The sequence below is a fragment of the Acipenser ruthenus genome, chromosome 10 (assembly GCF_902713425.1).
Source record: "Acipenser ruthenus chromosome 10, fAciRut3.2 maternal haplotype, whole genome shotgun sequence".
NCBI classification, from domain to species: Eukaryota; Metazoa; Chordata; class Actinopteri; order Acipenseriformes; family Acipenseridae; genus Acipenser; species Acipenser ruthenus.
Window position 1 is genome coordinate 4956155 of NC_081198.1, and position 18803 is coordinate 4974957.

An 18803-nucleotide genomic window follows, 5' to 3' on the forward strand; every position below is an offset into this window, starting at 1 on the left:
TCTATAATAATATATGGGTCTCTTCAGTGAGTTACAGGAAAACAATCCCATCTTGGGTTTCTGTGACAGTGACCTTCGGTCTCTTAATTTATGACGTCACAGAAACCCTAGATGGAATCTATTATTCTCTCTCTCTCTCTCTCTCTCTCTCTCTCTCTCTCTCTCTCTCTCTCTCTCTCTCTCTCTCTCTCTCTCTCTCTCTCTCTCTCTCTCTCTCTCTCTCTCTCTCTCTCTCTCTCTCTCTCTCTCTCTCTCTCAGCACCTTGCAAATACAGCCCTATATCTTTTTTATTTGCCAAAACTAATTATAACAAAATGAAGATTCAAAACGAACAACAAACTTAGTAAGCCATACAAGATACTGTACACCAAACACTGCCTTCCTGTCCCTCCATTCTAAATGTGGTGGTTTCATAAGATAAGAAAGCAGGCTAGGTTATTTCCATTGATGCTACATATAGGTATATACCACGCTGCCTGACTGATGTTGTGGTTGTTTTTTTATTTATTTTATCTTTGTTTTTTCCCCGCAAACACGTCAGTATTTTCTCCTTTGAAAAACAAACATATCTGAAACACCCTTCAAATGTATTTAATTACAATCCCGCTTCAAATGGAATGTATTTTTTCTTTTTGCTCAGCTATACAGTGTATCAAATATATTTGAGAAATATTATGGCATGCTAATCTTATAGTTTATGTATGTTTAGATTCACTCTGTTTAAGCTCCTTTTCATTATGAGTATATACAAAATATAAAAACGTTTCAGCCAAAGGGTTCCAGGGCTGTGCCTGAATTCCCCATTTGTTCCCCATTCGGTTTGCTGTTATTGTGAGCAAATGTTAATCCTTTCCCACAGACAATTCCCACAGATCTACCATGCCTCTTAATTCATTGTGGCCACAGTCTACCGTACCAAAGCTAGGCTTTTATGAGGTCATTATAATAGCTATGTGACCAGCATTCTCCCCTCTAGTCTAGAATACAGACATTCTTGGATGACATACCTGTTACTGAACCTATATCCTTTCACCTATAACAAATTGTTACAGGCTCGGGTTATCTGTCATGAAACGCTAACATCCATGAAATCACTCGGTAAACGGTGAAATTCTCTCTCTCTCTCTCTTTATAACAGTTATTGGAACACACTGGCAGGTAGTGCTCAAAAGGAATACATCCAACTATTGTAAGAGCTAGTTTAACATACAAGTCTTAAAGTAAAGCTTTGGTTAACCTGCAAGAACCTTTCGATTTCCTGACTGTACTCTGAGCGTTCTCTAAGTGTGACTGGCCAATATCCTCACTTCTAGTATTTTTGATATTCTTCACTATCTGGGGTGCAATAGCCTTCCACTTTCCAGCAAGGTCTGTAAAACTCTGCTTCAGGTTTCGTCCATGTGTTTCCAATCGAACGGTAGTTGACGCTGGCTTGGTTTACAAAGTGACCCGGCGTTTGCTCGCTTTCCCTTTTCCAGTGCTGCTGACACCATTGATTTAATACCATGGCAGGGCAGCTGAACAAATACACTTGGAGCAATGCACTGTCATGGCTGGCACTTGCCCCGGCTGCTTCTCTCAAGCAGTACCGGCATCTTCCCATGAGGGACACCCCCACACTCGCAAAGAGCAGCTTATACTAATGAATACGTTGAAAAAACGAAAACGTTTTTTCTATTTGACTTTGTTAATTGTAGTATTTGTCTTCTTGGAAACCTGAAACATGAGGCGTTTCGTAGTTAAATAATAAAAATAATACTTGTATTACCACCTAAAATCATCATTTCATATGGGGCAAATCTGCCCGAAACCAAACCTGGCATATATCTGTATATAAATATAATGTACAGAGCTTTTGGTTTTAATAAAATCCTCCCCTGCTTGAAGGAGGATGCTTCATTTAAACATGTTGTCTGTGTTTTGAGGCTCAGCAGGAATTTCAACGTACTTATAACTACAGTTATTTATACAACAATCTCTGATATTAGTATATGCTTTTCACTGCATATACTGTACGTAGGGTGAAAAACTGTTTGAGATGGACGTCTTGGAAAATCTTCATGGGTGATTTAGTGGATGAGGTATAACATGTTTGACATTTAAAGGACAGTACTTATTTTAGAGCAGCATTTCAAGCATGTAATAAGTAGTTTTTGGTTTTGGAGGCCATTCTTCATTTCACTCAGTAACTTGCCTTATTCTGACCGTGTGCCAAAGATTTTGTTACTTTTCTAATTAGAAAAGGAGCCGCTTTTATCCTTGCGCCCCGGGACAACTCTCTAGAGAGGGTTCACTTTCCAAATCTAGTAAGTAAAGGAGGTTCAGGCCTCTCTGGAAGTATCTACGCTCTTTAGAGAGGTAATATCCTAACACAGACGAATCCTCGTACCATTCACAAAAAATGTGTACATTTTAGGGATTAAATAAGGTTTTATATTCATGAAACAGTTGGTTTGTTTAACTGGAAAAATGAAAAGGGGTATGTTTATTTTTCATTTAAAAAAAGTAATTAACATTGCAAAGCTTGCTAGCACAACATGTGAAATACTAGAAACTGTGTCCGCTGCCAGCAATTCACATAATTCATGTTTTGATGGATGGCGGACTAGCAAGAAAAATAATCTGTCAGGTTGGCTTTCGAAATAAAAGTCTGCCTCCCTCCATTTGATATGGTGAAAACTACAGGGCCGTCTAAAGAAAATTTCACAGAACCTACTTCCTCAGCACAGCCGAAACAGGGCATTACTCACATGTCAGAAAAGTGACACATTTATTGTCTAACTAGTGTTAGTGAGAGTGGCAGATGTTGGAAAACAGGGGCTTTTCACACAGCATATGCCACAGGTCAGAAATACAGTGTAGGGGATCCTATTCTCAGTCCCTCCAGAATCTGAAAATTGTTAATAATAACAGTTGGTGCAGAACAGAGCATCAGCCTATCAGTGTCAGCCTATTTGTTCACAACATAAATGAAGAGTCGGCCCTGAGAAGTCATCCAGAGTGCAAGCTGAGTACGTACCAGAACGTCCAGCTTTCCAATGACGCCATGGGCCCTGATTACCCAATTGACTGACTTTTCACACTTCAGGATTAGCACCAGGTCTCTGAAAAGTGTGCTGTCTGGCTTGAGAGGTCTGATGTCAACAATTATATCCACCTGGAAAGCGCTGTTTTGGAGAGAAAGGACATATAGTAAAACTCAGAATGCCAGGAATCGTACATTTATCAAAATTCTTCCATGTTATCATGTCTCCAATGTCTGGCCAATTGATTAAAAATCTGGACAGTGTCCCAGACAACAAGACATGTGCATAACAGACTGGTTACTACTACTACACACATGCACACACACACACACACACACACACACACACACAAACTCACATATACGCACACACACACAGACTTGATTGTGCATAATATTGCATTCTTCCTATGCCAGTGGTTTCAGGGTACATTTTCCAGCAATATAATGCCATTACGAGATTCTAAAACTCACTATACTGGAAACAAAAGATTGGTGTCAGGCTTGGAATTTGTAATGTTTCTCTGAATACAGAGTATTCTGCATGAAACAGGCGCCCGTGCCAGCGCTGGAGTTACATTCTGAACTTGGTACTTGATAACTTATGACTTTTATACCAACAGTGAAAGAAGCCATATTACAAAAGCATTTAACAACAGTTTTTTTTAATATAAAAAACAAACAAAATGTTGACGGTCATATGCTTTAAATCAATAACTCGGGAGGTTAGTTTACAGCAAGATCTCTTACATACACCTTATTTGTTTTTTTCTAGTTCTGTAACGCAGGTGGTTTCTTTTTTTCAAATTTAGCATGGTGGTAATATTTGTGAATAGTACACCATTACACATGTATTATTACTGCAGGATGGAAATTAGACTCCCATTACATAGCAGTTTCATTAATTTCTGGTTTTACCAGCGTATGACCTATACACTCTGGCTAATCAAGCTTGTAGTAAAACATGGAATGGGTGAAACTGCTTTGCAATAGGAGTCTTATTGCCATCCTTGTTACTGCAAGACATTTTACTGCAAAACAGTTACTGCATAAATTCTGTCGATACCTTGGAACATGAAACTTCCGTGGAAGAATCCCTTTTAAGTTATGACTCAAGACTACATGTACTTGCACTGATTGCTTCCAACAAAGAGTTTTGTTAAACTGTTCATAACAAGAGTTGTGTGTTTTTAAACAATGAATCCTGCTAGGGTGTTGGTTCCTTTTGGTTTTAAAATAAAAACCGCCGAACATCAGGGAATTCACTATTGTTTGAAAAGGAAATAGAAAAATAGATTAATATTAGTTGGCTTCTACAAGTGGATAAGGAAAAGGTATTTTAGGAAACAGTAAATATCTTACCTAGAGAATACAGAGAACATTAAATATCCATTGATAAATCATGCAGTGACTCATTTAACTGTTTTCTACAGTGTTCTGTAAACCAGCAGTGTAAGCTGTGAAAAGACTCTGTTCCCATTGCAGACAGACAGACAGACTGCTGCACCGTACCTGTAGGGGTTGGAGTTTGGAGCTTGCAGCTCAATGATGTGGACCTCCTTCTGTTCACCTAGGCTGGACAGCAGACAGCCCTGGGCAGGCTTAGGCTGCAGATACTCAGCCAGGTAATTCAGAGACAGGAAGTTCTTCTCAATGGTGCAGTTGGCAGGAAAAACTGGGTCTAAAAGAGAACATAATAGAGGCATGAGCAATAAAACTTGCCAAACGCTGCTCTGAGAATCTTTTAACTGCACTGCAATCAGTATACTGGTCATTAAATGAGGTGTTGGTTCCAGCTCAAGACAGGAACATGTTTTTAGGGCTTGTATGAACTTCAGTTTCCATTCTGTGTTTCCATGATCTGGCTGCGCCTCTGTGATGAGTTCATGACTAAGAGGATTGGGAGTTAATGTGTATCACTGTTTGTATTTTTTAGTTTCATTTGAAGTTGTAGCATAGACCCGTCTGATAAGTCTCTTTAATAGCCTCCATGTTATGAAGCGACACACCACTCCTCCATGTTATCTCTTCCTGCACTCTTTGTAGTTCTGATGAACCTGATGAAGGGGAGACATCATCTTTATCGGAGCTGTCCTTTTGTGCTGTTCCATTTTTTTGAAAAACTGACACACGGAAAATCCTGAGGCAAGGAAAGGGAACAGTATTTTTTGACAGAGGTAATATCTCTGTCATGTTCAGAAGACTGTTTAGATATTTTTATTGGAAAAGTATAACAAACATATCAGTAAAAAATCTGTATTAAATAATAACCGTCCATAACTTCAAGACACATTACATAAAGGCCTGCAAGCACAACGATGGATTTGTAAGCCATGAAGCCAAATGGCATACGTGTGACATACTGCATTGCCAACATGACTTTATAACTATGAATTTATTATACATGAGGTATTACCCCCCGGATTAGCAGGACACTGGGAAGCTTAAGCAAGTAAAAAAGTGCTAGTCTGAAGAATATAAAAGATGTGGCACTTGTGTCCAAGCACACAGCCATTATTGTAGTATAAAATATTAACCTGCTATAATGAATTTTCATAAAATGAAAAAGCCAGTGTGGAAGGGCAGGGGCCCTGCAAGTGTAGATATGTGTGTTTTGTGGCAGGGAAAGGTTAAAAGCCTCCCTGCCAACCTGAATTGTTTAATTTATGTTAATTGTTTAATTATTAATTGTTAATGTTTTAGTGTTTTGGCAAGTGGGCTCATTGTTGTTAAATTGAGCCAGCTGCCTATACCTGTTTCCCAGAGTTAGTTCATTCAGGGCTGCTGCTGTGTGAAGAGCGTGACTGTGTGTTGTATACTGTGTAAAAAGGTACTGTGTGAACCTTTTTGTTTGTAAACTGAGTGTTTTTGTTTGTATGTCAGGTAAACGGGGAGTTAGCCAGGGAGCTGTACATGTGTAGAAAGTGCTTGGAAGAGCTAGGTGTTTTGTTTGTTTTTGATTATTTTTGTTTACAATAAAAGTACGCAAATAAAGCACTGAAAAATCAAGTTCAGTTTCTGGGTCATGGTTTTTATAGGGGCACAAACCCGAAATAAGGTCATCTTGGTCACATCAGGTAACTATTTTACATGAGGCTGGGCTTTACTAAGCTCTCTATCCTGTAAACAGTACCACTGCTGCTGACTTCTTATGGCTTTTAAAATCAGATTCTTGCCAAAAGCTATGGGGGTCAGAGGGAAAGGGTTGATTGAAGCTAGTGTAACGAGCACCGGATTCTGACCCCTCTCGATGAGATGAGACCAGGTCTAAAGCAAAGTGGTAAGACGCTTTCTTGCGTTACACATTGCCATGGGTCAACACGCTGTTACTGCAGCCCCCGTTTTACCTACCCTCTCCTACTTTGATGTAGATGTTCCGAGCAGCTTTGACCTCTGTGAAAGAGGTCACCGCTCCGTATTTCTTCTGAGCCCAGACTAGAAGATGTTTGTTGCCTTGAGGGAGCTTCTCCTGGTGCTGCACTGTAGACGCAGAGAAGTTTCCAGACTTGAAGTGGACCGTGGAACCTTCAGACACCTGCGGGGCAGGAAAGAACCAGATGTTAACCTCAGCTCGAGTACTCCAACTGTCCCTGACACCTTCAATCACCCCTGCTCCCAATCATTGCTGCTAGCTGGGGGCAGCGCAACAGCTGGAACCGGGCATTAATCAAACCTTTCAATACACCCTCCAATTAGGGGTGAGAGTCCCTGTAGCCTGTAGCTATGAGAAAGTTACTTGGTGTATGAACACATCTGGGATACCTCACAGGCTAATATTTTGTAAATAGATTGCACACATTTGTATAGTGTATGTTAAAGATGGTTTCCTCTATGGATTTTAAAGTTATCTTCAGTCCTGTATGCCTGCTGTGTGTGTATCCAACCCCAGTACAAGGAGTTTGTTTGGTTTCTAGCATTTTAACAGCGAGAAAGGTGGTTTACTTGATTGGTCTTTCCATTGTAAACTGGAATAAATCTAAAGAGCCTGACACATTAGAAAATAAATAATTGTACAGTATGTTGCACAGTCATTCATAAAGGAAAAGTACCAGCACACAAGGTTACAGTTACCCAGACAGCTCATAGGCTCATTCTACAGTGGCTTTGTGTAAACATACAGTAAAGCTAAGGAGATGTAAAACACTTTCCTTTTTCAAGGATGAAACACTGCAATTCAATGATAGACATAAATGAGTGTGTTTATCCTCAGAATTCTCTATACCGTCAAGGAGATGTTTACACTATGGAGTCAGAAAAGCAGTGTAGCATTTCTCTCTATAATAATACAACACCAGGTCTCTTTACGACAAAAGAAAAAAACTTTTTCCAAAATATGCCCTTGTCTCCTCCTCCCCTGTTCTCTTGAAACCTGTCCTCATTCTTTTCATGCATGGTATGTTTATTCAGCATTGAGTTTCCAGTGTTTATACAATACACATATTGTCCTTTGCTATAAATACTGTGAAGGCTTTCAAAATGGGTGACGTATCAGAACTGGGCAGAAGCACAGACAGTACACCCACAGGCCCCATGGCATCCATCTGGTTTAAATGATAACAACATTACTAGTCTGCAACATTGAGATCATTGCATCCCAGTGGACGCTCACATGCACTCCAGAACAGCAATACCAGAACTATACGCCGTCTCTGTGTATATCGTTAGCTTGCAGTGTGACAGCTGCTACCATGGTAAATACAGTCAATCTGAGCAGATCTGATTGAAAAACAGCTACTGAATTGTACAGGAGTTTAACTGTGAGTGGGAATCTTATTTATTTATTTATTTGTATTATCATTTTATTTCAGAATTGAAAAAAGGGCAGGGAATTCAAAGATGAAATCCCAAGACTGTGTTATAAAAACTAGGGAGATTAAGAAAACAGATGTTAGAAACCTAATTTAAAACGGGGGGGGGGGGGGGGGGGCGGGGACTTAAGACGTGTGTAAAACTGCAATGAAGTGCTGATTTTGATTTTGGCACAACGGCCCCAGTTAAAATCACTGTAATGTGAAAGACCACCCCTTTGGCTTTAATGTAGCTAGCCCCATATGCTTCATTTCAGTGAAATAAACATTCACATGTGTTCAACAATCTACTCTGTGGTGCCTCTGCAGCTGGTCTAGACAGTCTGGTTCATTTTTTTTTAACTATTATTCTTGAAATACAGTTTCATACCATAAACAGTCAAGTGACAGCCTGGGATGTTGTGTTGTACTCTTGCTCACACATTTGCAAATGCATATACATTTCAACTGATCAACTGTGTTAACAGACTCTTTTACCTGCTGCTCAAAATATGTTGCTTTGAGCTCAGTGTGGTATTAAGGAGATGACACAATGGCACAGGCTTTGAATACCCTTTACCCAGCCTTACTGTAAGTTATTGACATTCTCTCCCAGTACACCGCAACACTGTGGTGTCAAACATCTGCTCAACCTTTGGATGGTCTCCTCAACAATTGTGGTTCTCTGCACGATGGTAATAAAAAGATAACAAAACCAAAAGTTTTACTGCAGTGCAGCTTAAAATAAATCTTTAGTTAAAATACTCCATTTATTTTATTTTTAAATGTGCCAGACTGTCTGGGAGCAACATTATTTATCATACTATGTAGAACAGGTAGTCTGCATGAGGGGAGAAAACTGTGGCCCTGACTCCAGATAACAACTTCTACAGGTTCTGAGTCAACAGCAACTGATGTCACATCCTTCGAAATATGGCCTAACTGTAAACGTGTACACTAAATGCAGTAAACTACACTGCACTTAAACATGTTGATTTTGATAGATTCACAAAGATGCACAATCTAAGACATCTAAATACAATAAAAATTCAGACATTGTACACTGTAATTACACTGCTAAACTCTCCCACTTAGTAAGCAATGAAGCCAATAAATAAAGTACTGAATGAATTTGGTTGCTTGTATCTATTTTTTGTTGAAACATTTAGTGAAGGGCTGCAAGCTCAGTAGTAATATGGATGTGTGTCTGCATTTAAACTTGACACCCATATTTCAAAACAGAAACCGCAGAAAGACACTTCTTGTGACTAAGTGAGGAGACTTAAAGGTAAACCAGTTCTATTCAGATTAATTAACAGTACTGGAACAACTGACTTATATTTATGTCCATCGCTGTTCAACCTTTCAGAAATCAGATGTGTGATAAATGTGATATTTTATAATGCGAGACTTTGTACTGTGATATTTTGTAACAATTGTAAGTCGCCCTGGATAAGGGTGTCTGCTAAGAAATAAATAATAATAATAATAATAATAATAATAATAATAATAATAATAATAATAATAATAATAATAATAATAATAATAATAGTTTGTCTTCCTAGCACATCTCCTATGATGCATGCTTGTATCTGAAGTGTTTAGGAATACAATTACTAAGTTTCACGAGATTTGCTCTACCCAATTAGAAATAAGAGCAGTGCCTGTGAGGTAAACCCTAAATGGTTAAACTCACTTAACCATGTTGTGGCTCTTTCTTCCTTTTTCAAAAACAACAGCTGCCTGCTGCCAGCTTTTCTCCCCAGCCCATGGGTCTTTAAAAGCACAATTTAATGCGGTTTCCTGGTGTTTCTACCTGTCAACATTCACATATTAATGCCACATGTGCACAATGCAGGAAAGCAAGTGTCAAATGTTTTATACCAATTATCAAGCTTGTGTTTTCTTCAGCTGCTAACTAAGCAACAGTTTAGTCTAACAAATCAAAATGCATTAAAAAAAAAAAATCAATTAATAGCTTGGCGGAAATCAAATATCTATCTTAAATGTTTTTGTAACACACAATTTTTCGTCTGTATTAAAATAATGAAATCTAGGTTCATAGGGTGTTGTTCTGCATATCTATTAGTCATGGTTCTGAGAAGACAGAATTGGGTTCCCAGTAGAGCAACCCTTTTTCTCGCTGGTTAGTGGCCTCTAAAAGCTAACAGGGACTATTGAATCTTGAAACTTGCTTTGAACTACGACAGAAACTGCAAGTGGCCTGAGCAATCCAGTCCAAACTATAATCTTAAAACGCTTTAAAAAAATGTCCAAACAGACAAAACCATTTGCTTGGTTTATAATGCAGTGACCATTAAGATAAATAAACATTCTAGCTCAAAGCTTGCTGCTTTGTATTGAACAGTCTTATTATCCCTGTATACATTTCACAGCAGTTTGTCAGAATCCAAATTCAGAAAGTGAGCACAAAGCCAGTCACACCAACGACAATGCTGTATTGTATATATGATCTCAACGTATACTGTCTGCCTATCTGGAGCTAGATCATATTGATGAGGAGCAGAAGGAAATGAGCATTGGCAGGACTATTTTGATACAAATTTTGCTGAAGGAAATAAGCCTTATATTGAGAATCAACCAAAATCAAAAAACTGAAATCTGAGACAATATACGCTGGCCAGTTTGAACAAGAGGGTCCTATTACCAATTGCACATTTCATCAAAGAGCAATAAACTCCCCAGTAATTAAATGTAATACATGACATCATATTTTTCTCATCTTGGTGTTTTTCAGTTTCACTGGGTACAGCACCTACAAAGTGCCCTCCCCTTTAACTTGCATGATCAGCTGTACTTAACAAAGCTAGGCAGCAGTTGCACCCAGTTCTATAGCACAAGATGGATGACACAGTTACATCTTACTGGCAGGCATGCCACTATCCACTATACGCAGTAGATTTATAAAGGTGCCCTAATATACTGTCATGTATCACTCATTGTATCTATAGGGCCCACAGTGACTTGTTAGAGACATTTCCCTTGAGATATATCATACACATGTGCTATACATTCAACTAGAGCTTCTTGCCTATTGTAATAGCTAGGAACCTGGCTGCCTCCAGTCCTATAATACAGATTAGGTGTTTTTTTTATTGTATTCATATTGCAGTAAATATTCCATTGCGTTAGCTCTTTTTCATTGATAGAAAATTGCTTTTTAATGGTTCTTTGCACAGAATTACTGAATTATTATACAATAAATTGTAGGAATCAGGATGTCAGAAATGACACGCATTTCAATAGCAAAGTCATTAGCAACATACAATTATTTTAGTATCTGTTTATCTGTTACAATAAAATAAATTCATGATACAAAACAAAAAAAATTAACTTCGAAGTAAACACAATGAAAGCCAATTAACAGTTATGACTTAAATAATTAAAATTAAAAAAAAAAAGCAAAAATCCTTTGCAAAGTAGAGGTTCCGATTTCAGCAGGAATAGCTGAGTCAATACATATGAAGTGCAAGTTACAGTTTGGTTAATAAAAAAAAAACTCCCTGTGCACACTAAATATGCAGACATTTACTTATGTGGATGATTTACATAATCACTTGGGTGTCTGAAACTGAATCCCTTGAACAAAACACTGGCTGTACTGAATATATTTTGTGCCTGAGGCCCAATTGGAAGATATGCTGGGCTCTGCATTGAACTGGAGCGTGGAGTGTGTCTGTGTCATTAACACAGCCTCTGGACTTGCATGGGGCTCGCCTCTTTTTCACTGCTTCACTTCACATCTGGACCTGTTTAACTTATTATTGCCAATGTAGCTTTCTGATTTCCTGATAAATACTACTCGGACCAAAACAAATAACACTTGTTTCAGTGACTTTTATTGGCTGTCTAAAAGTTAAGGTTGAGCCATCAAACTTCTTGTGGGTTAGTGGTACATGCTCAGAGTATTCAAAAAGAAAAAAAGAAAACGCTGTGATTTATAAGTTAAGCTTAGCTATTGTAAAGCAAAAAACAATATCCAAACACATTATTAAGCCTAATACAGGAATCATACAAAACATCTGGGCAAGGATATTCAAGCATTGTTTGTGCATGAATAGTTTTTTTTTTTTTTTTTTTGGTCAAAGTACCTGTGAAAACAAATACCCACATGCTTTTCACATTAACTCTACTCGCAACAAGCCTGGCCAACAAATACCTTGTGGAAAGGATACAGCGCTTGGGGGTTATTTAAGCCTCACACATCCTGTCTCTGCTGTGCGGTACAGACAAGCACACTGATGCAGCAAACACTAGGCACGCTTCTACTGAGAGAAATGCACCTGAAGAGCACTGGTAACATCGTGGTATAGATGATACTGCTGAGTGAGTCATGTGACGTGAATGAATAAACTAAGAAAACAGTTTAATAAGCCATTCTTAAGCTGAGGGAACACAAAGCCACTGGATGTGTGTTTCAGGAGACTAGGTTTCAGGCCACTGCATGGCACTCCAGGGGAGACCTGGGGTTTGAGACAGCAACGTTGGTCTCCTAGAAGAAGGGTTCAAGCTGCTATTCCTAAAAAAGGGGCTTTGTGTTCCCTCTTAGTTTTTTGACCTGAAGAAACAATGACCAGGTCAGACTTTTACTCTTTACTCCCTGTGACTGTCAGGAGACATTGCTTTCTTGAATATTGACTCACTGTGCGCTTACCCATTAACTCACTCTAGGATCCCCTGAATTCACTCTAATAACTCTCTAAAGTCTTACGGCTCAGCATTTTACCAAGAGGATATCATTACTGCACGACTTGAACAGCCCTATAGTATTACATCATATCAGATCATCTACCTTGGTTATTTATTTTTTGAGTACACTGGTCGTCCTTTCATTCTAAGATTTTTTCGGTTATTCAATTGTTTTTCTTATGTTAATAAATAAAAACTCTGTAGATAAACTGCGGCACCCTGGTATCTTTGCTGCAGGTCTGATTACAGCAGGACCAGTGAAGTGAGTTTGAATTAAAATGCATGAAGTGTTTAAGTACCAGGAAGCAGGAGCTACTTTTCATCTATAGCTTTATCTTGCAAATATTGAAGTATGGAAATTAAAGTATGAAATGCAAGCAAATAACCAGGTGATCTTCAACAGAAGTAAAGGGTGGGGGGCTGAAAAGTTGCATTCATTACACAATACAAATTCAGGGTGGCATAGCTTTCCTAATATTTTGAAGTATGTATTTTCCGTAAACAACATGTTGAACTCAGTGAGCCATGTAACAGTTCTAATGTATCCATGGCTACCACAGAATGTCATACAAAGAAAAGTTGTATCTATGAGATTAAATAAGCTTGTTACCAAAACAATACTTTGCACACAAATATCAACAGTGTGTATCACTTCCAAGTGCTGCTCTATCTGCAACAGGTCTACAGTAGAAACCACAGAGGGACCCCGTAGCTTCACAGAGTCTGTTCTCAGTTCTTGCAATGCTGGAAAATTATAATATGATCACAATTATCACTTCAGGGCCACCTGAAAGCATCAAAGTGCTTTTACATACCTTTCAATGAGTTCACACTTGGAAACTGTACCCAATAAGTTTGCATATGAAAACAATGCAAGCCTTTAGCAATAGGATGTTTTTTTACTCACATAGAAGGTTCTCTGGACACCTGGCAACAGCTTCTCTGTCTTCAGCTTCCATTCCACGGGCTGAGGTGAATTGAGCATGAACACCAGAGCCTTGTGATGGGTCATGAGGGAGCTGATGGGCTTCACATGCAGAGTCACCTTTAGAGAGTGAATGCAAGAGTGTTACCATGATGAAAAATAAATGAAAGCCATTTCTACAACTACTCAAGGCATCGCTATAGAGCAGCATTGCATCTTCTATTGACCGATAGCTGACTATTCAATTAGTGGCTGGGGTGATAATTTTGGGTAAACACTTTTTTGTCCTTGCCGGTCAGTAATTATTATTTTTTTTTTTTTTTTTTTTTTTTAAATGAATGAGCCAACTTTGCAAAACCAATCATTTTACTATCAGGAATAGTTGTACGGAACTTTTAATAGGGGGTGTATGAACACTTCATTTTTTATGGATTGGTTTTGTTTTTTGGTAACAGTATTACATAATCGAGCAATAACAGCACTGTTTTTATAATCAGTAAGTATAGATGTGCTGGGAGTTAAACAAATTTAATCAGAATAAGCATGCTTTATCATTGCTGATGAGAGTACTGTATAAAAACAGACCCTCCTCTAAAAACTCGCAAAACTCGCACACCTTCAATATAGCAGTCATATTAGGTTGCAGGTCAATGTCTTGGTCAGTAACACAGCACTACCTCAAATGCTTATGCAGTACTGTGCATTTGTTGTGCCTCACCTCATGTTTTTACTATCCAGTACCATACTTCTCTGTGATTTACAATGTCTGCCTGTGCATTACACAATGCTTTCAGTATCCTTTGCTGCAGTTTTCTATGCTTTCACCATGGTGGAACACCCCAGTACATTCTATATGAGGTCAGAGAATCTGTGCTTTTCAGAGGGAACAACGGACTGCTTAGCTAGTCCTGGCACCCCGTCAGCTTGACGCTTACTTTCCACAATGGAGCTTAAACATTAGAATGGCAATAGTAACAATCACATTGTCACCAAGCATTACTATCCTCTGAAGGCATTGGAGAACTATGCAGCTTCTATGGTATTCGAACTTTTAACACAGACTGGGCCTTGTTATTAATAAGAAAGGGAGATACTGTAATCAATCCCACACAATGAATGGTTTGGAGCTTTCCAGCATGGACACAACCGTTCAAATTGATTTCCATCTACTGTTAATGACAGGCAGGCACACTCCTACGTGGAGCGCTTTTGTATTTGCACGCAGCCTTCATGACACTTTGCTGCTCAACAGCCAAAAGAGACAAAATTTACTGCAAACTCCTGCCTAAATTATTAAAAGTCAACACCATATGCTAAATGTTTGTGTTTAGTTGTCAGGTTGATGAAGACTGTTATTGACAATTCTTGTTTTTTTAAGTACCGTGGATTATATTCAGATGTCCTTCATATCTACTAAAAGAAAACAGCCCACTGGAATGGATGCCTTCAGTGGCAAAGTCAAGATGTATATATTCGATTGAAGAGGAAAACAAATCGGATTGTTTAACTACTAACTCCCCCTTCTCTTGCTCTTCTGAACTTAACCCTAGCAGTCCCAGGGCTAATTAGATTAGGCCGTTTCCTGCTTAAGAATTGCCTTTTTTCAATTGCAGCATACAGTGTTTATTGACAACTTTTTAAAGGGTTTGTCTAAATGTGATGCAGTACAGCATATACTGCAGCTGGTTTGGACTGTGGTACCAGAAAGGCTAACCCAAGATCATTCAGTGAAGCTCATTCAAGATCTCCTGGCTCTTGGTCCTTGGCTAAACCACACAGGTTGTTCAATCCCCTCAGAGATAAGCTTATGAAAACAGTTTTTGAAATGATCTGTCTCAATGGACAGGGTTAGGGTTAATACTACTGCTACTACTACTACAACTACTACTACTACTACTACTACTACTACTACTACTACTACTACACAATTACGTTGTCCAAAAATACATTAAAGGCAAGTAGTTGCAAGATTAGATAAAATGCAACATTTGATAATGATTTTTAAAAGGGAAAGGGGAGAGATTAATCCACAGAGCGTATAATAGAGCAAAGTCCAACACAGATAACAAAACTGACAAACAATTTAAAACATCCTTATTATCATTATCACAAAACCACCTCCAGCAAGATTGGCACTGGGCACATTTTGGAAGTTGTCTCAAAAAGAGAGGCCAGGGATTGGATGCAGTGACTGAGCTACTCAGAGCATGCTTAAGGCATGTGGCATTGAAGCTTAAATTACCACTGCTAGTGCTGTGAATAAATAGGACCAGTCCCAAGACATGCCAGTCAAGACATGCCAGTAATTACCATCAAAATCCAACATAGAATAAAATAAAGTGCAGCATTGTCTTTCAGGCTGATACCATGGTGGCTTGAATATCAAAACACTGCAAGATAGCAAAGCTACTGCATTTCCCCCGCCTGTCTTGCATTCAGGGCCTCTCTTTTAATGGATGTCCCACGGGGCCATCTGACAAGTCTCCATTTATTCAGACTGCCTACACCTCCTCACACAAACACTTTTACTGTCCATTAAATAGTGTTTTGCTTTGTGGCTTTACAAAAGAGCGCGTTATGCAAAAACCACATTGGGTCAGCCAACAGTGACTGAGCTGTCACTCGCTGAATAAAAACAGCACGTTTATCTGTAGTCAGTAAGGCACAGTTAGGTTCCATGGTCAAAATGCTATAACAATTTATTTCAGAAAGATTAGTCACAAATGAGTGGTCGTTTCAAGCAATAATGTAATTCTTACAAAAGATCAAAGTAGGGAAGTAAAAAGAACAGCTTGAAGAAGTATAGGCCATAAAATAATAAGAAAATAATAAATACCCCACAAGGGAGAAGAATGGAAGAAATTACAAAATGCTTATCTTTGGTGGGTTTTGGCACTGGCTTAACAAACACAGCCATGAGAGAGTGAATGGGAAAGGCGCTGTGTGTGGTTTTTTGTTTTTTTGTTTTGTTTTGTGTGTGTGTGTGTGCGTGTGTGCGTGTGTGTGTGGAAAAAAAGAATATAATTCACTTTGCCTCAACCATTCTTCAGTCATTGCTACGTGGAGCAAAGCGTGTACACCCTCAGAGCATAAAACAACAGTCATTGAAGTGTACCTGTTAATGTTTGCTTGGCTTCATAACCTCTCTAGCAGTCCAAGATAACTAACAACAATATTTTCTGGGTTGAAAAAAAGAGACTGGTATTAAAAGATGTGGAATTTGTACTGCCTAACAAACAAAAAAATAATTCCAAAAAGGAAAGGTCATCCTAACACACCTACACAGAGGCATACAAAACTGTCCAGTTTATTCCATCTCTGTCCTGAGAACTGTGACTGAGATGTGCATGCAACTAGGGTATCCATCTCTTCCCCCTCCATATGACAAGCTGAATGCCAACAGTCCACTGACAGCTGCAGACTTCTCCCAGGAGATGATGTCTTCATGGAAGGCTGAGGATCGCCACAGCAACCAGACTATAAAAACAGCCCTGAGACTTGGGCCCTGGGATTCATGGTAATGCAATTTAGACCATGTCACAGGGCCAGGGCCTGAATGTTGAAAACTGATCAAAGTACCACAGAACCGTTCAAATCATATTTTGTTTTGTTGACTTCAAGGTTGTATGTCACTCAGATTAAAATCTTTGAAATACAGAGGGGAAAAGACTAAAAGCCACCAAAAGATGAATTAACCGTTTTAGCATGGTTTAAAGATAATAATAACTTTAACTTTAAAAAATCCTGCTGTATTATCCAAAACAACCATTGCGAATTTCAGTTAACAGACCAAGGATAGAAACTTACTAGGCCATATAAAGTTACTCTGTAACAAAAGCTGTCTACAGAAGGACAGCTGTTGGGTGCAGCCTTGGAGTAAAGAGACAACATTCCTGGGAAAGCGTACAGGCTGACCCTAACCTTTCAGCAGTGAAGAGGCGGTGGCTTATGCATTTCAATGCAAGAGTGCAATCAACAAACCTTGAAACTGAACACAAGGTATCTGGATGTGAAGAATCTAATCTTTTTACATGTATTAAGTTTCCATTCAAAAAGTAACCCTGAACTAAGTGGCTCACTGTAATGTAAGTGACACAATCTATCTCTACATGCATTGATAGCCCTGTCTGACAGCAAGTAGTCAAGTCAAGATGTACAAAAGTAAAGTGAAACACATGAGAAATGTTACTTTTGCAGTTTACTATGCTTTATCCATGCTCATACTATATCCCATTTAGAAAATGTGTTTTACTATACTTTGCCTTCAGCATACATTTTTGTGTTTTAAAATCCTTGCCTATGTTGGTCTATGATTTACCACTCTTCGCTAAGCGTTCACTATAGTATACCACAGTATTTTATTAAAGGGAATATAGACTTAGAATATTCAGTTGTTAAAGACGTAAATTAATTCAAAAACATTTTTTTTAAAAGGGTAAAGTTGGCCGTTGACGGTTCTGTTTATTTAAAGGATACCACAAAGCCAACTCTTGTCAACCCTTACAAACGTTTGCATATAAATAAAAGTCAAACCTGGGCTGACAAAGGGCTGACTTTAGATTTCTTGCTACCAGACACCTCCTCTGGCTTCTAACCTGACACAACAAGCTAGCTTTCACTGGAGGAAAAGGGAGTTTCCTCTGTTGACAGGACTGATCAATGTATTTAATGCCTGAGTCATTGAAAACTCAACATAAAAACTGCTGAGGTAATTCATTATTCAAATGGAATATTAATCTTAGAAAAGAGTCTTCTTTTTTTTTGGCACTGACTTAATAGAGCACTCTCGCCCATGCAGGAAACGAAAAGTCACAAATATATGAATCAAGACATATACAGTTGATTTGATATTCAATGGCAAAAATGTTAAGCTGCTACTTTTTGACTTGATAACAAGCAGGCATATAGTTTGTATAAAAGTTTCTTACTACACTACCATGTTGCTTTAAAGCGGATCATACAGTATATCATACACTACTGCCTAAAGTGCTAGAATATTATTCTGGACTATATTTACCTTTACTTCAATTGTTTGTTAGGTTTTTTGCATAGCACACATTGCCACCCAATGGCTAACTGTTGTAACTGGCAAGGCTCTTGAAGGCAAATTAAAATGTTCTGCTCCCTTAACAGTTACTATTGTATTAACAGGTATACTTCATTTTATTCTAACACTCCTTTGTAATTATTTTTTGTATATTTTGATTTATTAGTTATTATAAAAGATGTTTGTTTCTTAAATGTTCAGCGAGTGGTTATAAGAGATATAATTTAACCCTGACAATGGTCAAGGAGAGGATTATACATACTACAGCCCCCTACTTTTGTTAAACAAACCTCCAGAGGTTATAATAT

The 18803-nt window shown here is 38.4% G+C and overlaps 1 protein-coding gene across 1 annotated transcript in view; it reads right to left on the reverse strand.

The window, feature by feature from the left end:
• LOC117407412 (transforming growth factor beta receptor type 3-like) overlaps positions 1 to 18803 on the reverse strand; it is a 73513-nt gene that overhangs the window by 20287 nt on the left and 34423 nt on the right. Inside the window, exons 4-7 of the mRNA XM_059031566.1 lie at positions 13431 to 13568; positions 6378 to 6561; positions 4539 to 4707; positions 3021 to 3168 (exon numbers count right to left, since the gene is read on the reverse strand). Of these exons, the coding sequence (XP_058887549.1) occupies positions 3021 to 3168; positions 4539 to 4707; positions 6378 to 6561; positions 13431 to 13568 (639 nt within the window). The remainder of the gene's footprint in view (positions 1 to 3020; positions 3169 to 4538; positions 4708 to 6377; positions 6562 to 13430; positions 13569 to 18803) is intronic.